This window comes from Barbatula barbatula (assembly GCF_947034865.1).
Source record: "Barbatula barbatula genome assembly, chromosome: 22".
NCBI lineage: Eukaryota > Metazoa > Chordata > Actinopteri > Cypriniformes > Nemacheilidae > Barbatula > Barbatula barbatula.
Window position 1 is genome coordinate 12,272,431 of NC_136785.1, and position 7,460 is coordinate 12,279,890.

General features: G+C 37.8%; 1 protein-coding gene across 1 annotated transcript; it reads left to right on the forward strand.

Annotated features, from left to right (window-relative positions):
- Positions 1 to 2,245: 2,245 nt before the first annotated feature.
- Positions 2,246 to 6,885, forward strand: grxcr2 (glutaredoxin and cysteine rich domain containing 2; the record flags this gene model as incomplete). The annotated part of the gene is made up of 3 exons (XM_079486077.1): positions 2,246 to 2,548; positions 4,929 to 5,138; positions 5,658 to 6,885. 3 exons carry the CDS (start codon positions 2,246 to 2,248, stop codon positions 5,829 to 5,831), a joined length of 687 nt encoding a protein of 228 aa, XP_079342203.1. The 3' UTR covers positions 5,832 to 6,885.
- Between the last annotated feature and the right edge of the window lie 575 nt (positions 6,886 to 7,460).

Sequence of the window (7,460 nt, forward strand, 5' to 3'; positions counted from 1 at the left end):
GCACCCAGCTGGCTGTGGTCTGATCGGAAGGATTTGGTAAGGTCTTTCACATGGGGAGAACAGATAGCTTGTAATATTTATGAATCTGAATATACGTTGAAACGTTTTTTTATAATAGCTATAAGGTCTATAATAACTCGGGAATACTATTTAGCATTAGCATTAGGTATTTAGCATTACCATTCATCACAATGGCAGTTGCCCGGCTTGTTTGGGACTCCCGGGACGTACAGGGTACTTGCTATTGTTCTAGCAATTTCACATTTTCAAGACCCCTCCCAAAGATATGACTGAATGATAGATTGGGCATCTACTACAAAATAACGAACGCTCTTAATCTATAATGCTGTTTTTAGAAAAAGTGAAATCTATAATGCACTTTAAAGACATAGTTTACAGGAATATTTATTATTATGTAAAATATTGGATAACGGCTATGGGATATCCGATGCGTTTCAGTGCATTATAGTATGGTGAGGTTCAGGACGACAAACCCGGATCTGGCTTGTGTTTCCACTACCAGCAGTATCCTAGATAGGCGTGATCTATGCCAGAAAATAGCAATCGGGCTTCTATGTAAAATGGCGCCTGTAGCATGGGCAAGTGACGATTCTCTGTCAACCAATCAACATTCTGCATTCTGGTACCATCACACTGTGCTAGGGACCCCAACAAAAGGGTCCAAAAATATGGTACGGCACGTTTTGGGACCATTCACAATATCTAACAATGGAAATGAAAATACAGTAATTGAATATCGTACTGTACCGTACCGTTGGTGGAAATGAGCCATAAAAGTGATGTCCAAGGCATTGCTGCAATATTACTTTAGGTCGCATGGGTTAGATCAAACTATATGAGGGGTATTGTGGACAAAATTGTTTGGAAAAAAGGAAAACTACAGAGTGTCGGGAATGTTGGTTTTATTTGAATATCCCCAAAAAGCTGGGCTTTCACTGTTTGTGAATGTGTTGTGTGCAATTTGTCCTAAGACTAAGCTTTTGTTTGCATTACAAAAACAAAGCAGCATGCATACTAAATTTTTAATATACCTTTAATAATATATTTGAAAGAAGCAGCAACACATTTTTTCAAAGTTGGACATAACTTTTGCCAACTTTATGACTTTCTTTCACAGATATTAAATAAAATCCTGTCTCTTCTTTGCTTTGTAGTGTGGTTTGTGTTTAATTATTATTATTAATAGTAATAAATAATCATATTAATAGTAATAAATAATCATATTAAAAGTAATAATCAATTTGTATTACTATTATTAGTGGTAGTAGAAGTATGAAGCTCCTTAAAGCAGTGGATCTCAAAAAATGTAATTGTAATTCCCCCTCTGTGTAGAGTGCGGCTTTTAATAAATAAATAAAAACAAAAAATTATCCTCTACTTAGAATTTTGATTAAACCACTCTTAAAACTGTTATGCTGGAACATCAATACGGCTGGTTGGTGGACTTATTTTTCTGATGTTTGATTGCATAAAGTGTATAAATATAATTTAATGCAACAGAATCTGTGGCCCCCCTGGATCCATCTTGGGGCCCCCAGTTTGAGAGCCACTACCTTAAAGTAAATCCATCCAACGTAAAAGTGATTTAAATGACTTCAGTGGGTTAATGCATTAAATATTTTTTGAGGCACAACAATTTCTTAGTGTGAGAAAAATACTTTTCAAACTATAAACATTGGATCTGGACATCCACATAAAGAAATACAAGTTGCTTTGGATGAAAGCACCTGCCAAGTCTATCAAGGTAAATACAAATGTAAAATAGGTCACCAAATTTAATTTAAAATTATGTTTGTGTCAAATGCAAGTTGACATATTTCTAAACTACTTCAGAATGCGTATTGTATCAAACTTATATATTGTGACAAATATACCACAAACAAACATTTAGTTACAAATGTTTAAAACATTATTTTCAGTTTCCTCCTCCCATTTATGAAGGATGAGAAGAAAATAAAGAAGAACTTTATTTTATAAAGTATGGTAGTAAACTTTTCTTATCAAATGGACATTGATATTCATCACAGGTGACACAAAGGCAGTCCTTACACCTGCTTCTGTCCTTCAGCGTCATTACTTGATGAAACCGTGAGGTCTCAGTTTCCATCTCTCCTGTTGCACACACAATCTCCTCCTCAATTATTCATCAAGCCTACAGAAAGCAGCTGGACAGTCCCAACCCTTCCGAAATACTATGTTCTTACACCTTCAGCAGAAAAGAACCATGGAGGAGCTCCAGTCAGGCTCCAGGATCGATGGCAAACCCAGGAAGGTGCGGTTCAAGCTGGCTTCGTCGTACAGCGGCCGAGTGCTGAAGCACGTGTACGAGGATGGACAGGAGCTGGACAGTCCTGAAGAGCAGTACCCTCACAGTTTTATCAACGCTAAGCTGGAGATGGGACCGTTGTGTGGCATAGACGACATGCAGGACCCTCCTACAGGACTGATCGCTCAGAGGATAAATGTCTATCGAGGAGTTGGCGGATGTCCCCTGACCTGTGGCGATCTTCCAGAGGGGGATAATAAAGTAAGAACATCCAGCAGGAAACTTTCATAATTACTTTAAATAATTGCTCAAAAACCTCAAATTGTAACATGTATCTAAAACACATTTCTTGTGTGAACCACTTGTTAGTGGGGGAACGTTAATGTCCAAATGAGGGAAAGCATGACACAAATCTCCCAATTTCACATTTAGGCAGCTTAAGGCCTAGTCCGCCGTTTAAAAAAAATCTCTGTCAACATGAGAACGCAAAAACACCCTATAAATATGGCTGCCAAACCCACAGGTGGAAATATAACCCAGAGCCATTGTGAGAGGGAGTCGCGTTCACTCCATAGACGGCAATGGAACAATGGCCGTTTCTCAATTCCAAGAACGCAAAGAACGGACGTGTGTTCTCATGGTCCAGCGAGGCAGTGACTTCTGGGAGTTCAAAGGGGCTCCGCACGTGCACAAGGCTGCATTCAATGCATCCATGATTTGATACTGGAACAGGACTTTGACTGTTATTGATGACGTAGAGCGAGAACACAAGGACACACGACCGCTGAAGAACGCATATTGAGAAACTGACAATTTTTTAACAGCAATGGCGGTCAACTTCCGCTGTCGCGACTCTCTCTCTCAATGGCTCTGATATAACCCTAACCGTAAAGCTATGGTAGCCAATCAAAAGCCTGAAAAAACGTCATTACAGGTCTCGGTAGGATATCAACAAAAGAGATGATATAGCACGCATGGTGACGTCATAACCAAAATCTCTGGTCTGACAATCTTCACCCTGGCAGGAGTTTTCAATAAAGTTTGGTTTTGGACGAAATGATCAAACCCCATATAAAAAAGCTTGTGAAAATACCCCTGCTTGAGTGGACAAGGCCTAATACACATTGATTCGCGAGGGAGCTAAACGAAACACAGGAGAAAATCACAAGTAACCATGGAAACAAGTTATAATTAGAGGTGATGATTAACTAAATGAGCGGGAAATGAGGTGGAAAACAAAGAACAGAAACACAGAGAACGCACTAAAAGTACTTAAAGAACGTAAACCTGGCTTGTGTAAGGTTACCAGGACTATAATCCCCAAAATAACTTTATTTGAAAGTAAAATTACAGTCCAGATCTTCAGTTGAGCTCCTGCAGATGGTTGTTTTGTGAAAACTCTAGTTTTGCCTCTTAGTTTAGTTTAGTTTATGTACGCTGGCCTTTAAAGTCTCAAGGCAGTGAAACATTTAATTCCAATCTTTTCTTTGTTCCAGTCCAAGGTCAAAGTGTTTTATTCTGAATTATTCTTTTTTTGTGCCCAGCCGTAACTAATTCATACTGTAGTTTCCACTTCTATTATTAGACCGGCTCTAAACATAGGCATGCAATTACATCCCACCGGCACAGTTGACATTCTCAGCTTTCCTCCATTGTGAACTGTGTTGTATTTCCTACCTCTGATATGACTGTAAGATCTATAGAACCCAGAATGGATTCATCCAGGCGAGGATTATAATGTATAAACAACCACGATAAGACAATGTGGACCTTTAAAAAGATTCAAAGCTTTGCTGCTTTGTAGAGTTTTTCAAATGTCACCTGTGACGATCTGCTTAAAGGGATACTTAACCCAAAACTGAAAATTCTGTTTTCCTCACCTTTGAGTTATTCCAAATCTGTATAATGAATTTGTTTTGATGAACACAGAGAAAATACAATGGCTGTCAAAAGTGCCCCAGGACTGTTTGCTGCCCTACATTCTTGAAAATATCTTCTTTTGTGTTCCACAGAACAAAAGTAATTTTTCCTACTAGTCAATGGTGGCTAAGAACTGTTTGGTTCCTTTTAAGTTTTGGTAAACAAAATCACAACCACATTTTTATCACATAGCTCATATTATACTAAATTACATTACATTATATTACCTTACTACGAATGTGACCTAGAAAGGGATATTTATTCACAGACTGCAGGTGCAGTGTTCCCAAAAAACATGTTTTTCCCTTAAACTATATATAAAACAAAATCATACTTTGATATGAAGTACACCATGAAAAAAATCTGGAAACATTATAAATGATAAATTTTTTAATTGTATTTACATTTAGTGATTTAGCAGACGCTTTTATCCAAAGCGACATACAGAGAGTTAAAAGAGCAATAAGCAATAAGTCATACAGGAGCAATAATACAATAGATGCTAATACAAAGTTACTAGTTTCAACAAAAGTCAGTCCAATACCTGTTGAGAGAGGTTTTTTTCTCTATTGTCTGTCAAGTATTCACAGAAGAGATGGGTTTTAAGTAGTGTTCTGAATGTGAGAGATGTGGTATTTCAAAGAAACCCTTGGTAGTACTGTGATAGATGCCCGAACCACCATGGTTAGTTATGTGCACGTCTGTGTTTGTGGCTGTACAGGCACCAGTTTTAGATTTTGGAAAGATCATTATCTACACCAGCAACCTGAAGATTGTTCGGGCTCCACACAGAAAAAGAGAATCTGGGAGGAGTCCTCACCGCAGTCGGGACAGGAAAGAGAGTTCACCACACCGCACATCCCGGAGCAAAGAGAGGAACAGGACAGCATGTTCTCATGCAGAGGAACCAGATGAAACGACTGCACAAAAGGTATCCGCAGTATAATGTTCTGTAGACTGCAAACAGTTCTTACTGCTCTCTTTTGTGGTTTTTACCATAACCGTTACTCATCATTGTAGTAGCTAAAAATGATATCACAGCACATTGAAGGGGTTGAAAACGGTTTGTAGTCTTTAGTCAAAGTTTGGATTCAGAAGCAGTATGCGAACGTTTCAAAAACACTAAACTTCAAAAACATTTAAAATAGAAACCCTACATTGTCTTAAAAATACATAAATTGGCTTTACAGCTTCGTCATAAAACTTCATAACTAATAACATATTCACAGAGCAATGATTAAGACGTTTGCAACATGAAACACGATTTGTCGTGAATAATGATGTTCGCCGTGCACACCGTTGAAAATAATGAGCCGTGTCATGAATGCTTTACGCTACACTGTCATAACTCTTTCTGTCATTCTTGTCAATTTGTGTCTTCATTGTCGAAACGTAATATAGGTCCTTAGAAGTACGGCATGTAAGTTGTTGATCATTCTTGTTTGTTCAGCAGGAAGCAGGCTCCTGTGGACAGTGCGGAGGTTCTGGTTCCGCTCCGTGCTCTCTGTGTCACGGCAGTAAACTGTCCATGCTGGCTAACCGCTTCAATGAGTCGATCAGAGAACTACGTTGTCCAGCGTGCAACCCCCACGGCCTTGAGCGATGCCAGTCCTGCACACACTAACATTATCTGCAGATCAGAACCTTTGAGCTGTGAAAGAAAGTGGATCCGAGATTAAATCTTACATTTACAGGCTTAAGGGGCTTCTGGGAAATACTGCAGTGAGAGTTCATACAGACGACGGTTTAACAGGTCATATAAAATAAGGAGGAAAATAGACTCAAATTTCAAGAAGGGTTTTATATGTTTGTCTATTTGTTTCTTCAAATTTCCATGATCTCAATTCATAACCATTCATCCCATTTTCAACACGTTCGTGTGTTTTCTTACAAGCTTTATCGTACCGGTGGTGGTGTTTAGTGTGGGCATTCGTGTTTGCTTTATCTAATAATCATACATTTTTGTGTGATGCACCTCATTCAGATTTATAGTAAATCCACCACCTCATACAAAAGGTTTTTTTCCTGTGAGATCAGGTTGCCGGAATCATCGATGAACATGCACGAATGAGATTTGGTGAATATCTCCTCACCCATTTTTTTCAATTCAAATGAACATGTTTTTTTCTATAGTCTTTTTTCTTTGGTCTTCTGTAGTCTCTGGTAACCTACATTCTCTTGCGCTTGTGAATATACACTATACTTGAATGACCTCTTTCCACACAAGGGTTCAGTGACTACTGATGTATTCCATTCCACAGACCTTAAGATGTGCAATGAATTATAAATGTAAAAATGTATGTATTTTGCAAAAACATGTGCTATGTATTTCTTTAATAAATTATCCCCCAATCACAGAAGATGCCTACCTGACGAATCCAGTGAAACCTCAGATCTTCTTTCCATATTCCCTTGTCATGCATAAAGTGTGGGAAATGTCCTATTGGGTAATTCAACTGTGCTGAAATAGTGGGATTATAACACCAAATCCTATTAAGCGAATCTTTTTGTATATACTGAATACCTTTCAAAATGTGAGTAAAATGTATTTTGCCGACTTTAAAGTGTTACTGTAAAAGGTCTTACAAATTTCCCAAAGACAAAGGACAAAAAAGCAGCAAGATAATAATCTGAACATTAAACCGATGATAGAGGGAGGCTCGCAAGCAACATGAAGTAAAACGTACAAAAAAGAAAAGACCTGGCAAAATAAAAGACCCTATTGAACATTAAAACTACATTTTTAATAAGATTTTTTTATTCAAGAGTGTCTGAGTGTCTTCAAAAACTGGATTCATGTATAGGACATATAATTACCTTTAAACAATCAATCTTTAAAGTTAAAAAGGTAATAAATGGTCTGAAATGAAGATATGCACATTTTAGAATTTTTAAGAAATGCACCATTATAGTTTTCCACGTCATCCATCATTTCTGCGTGCTTGTAATTTTTTAACCTAAAATGCGTTTGCCTAAAATAGAATGTTTTTGTTTTGCGATTCAAGAAATCCATTAAATGTATGCATTTCGCAATACTGTATATATATTCATCCTTAGACATTTAAAGTCTAGAGGTTGTCAAACAAACATCTTTCTCAGGACATGAATGGCAGTATTGTAGTTAACACGCTGCTGAGAAGACAACTGTATGTTGTGTTTTGGATGCTGTTGTCACAGACCTTATGAAATCACATAGGTCTCACAGTCATGACCATGCTGGTTGACCACCACAAATAACAAGTTTTACCCATGC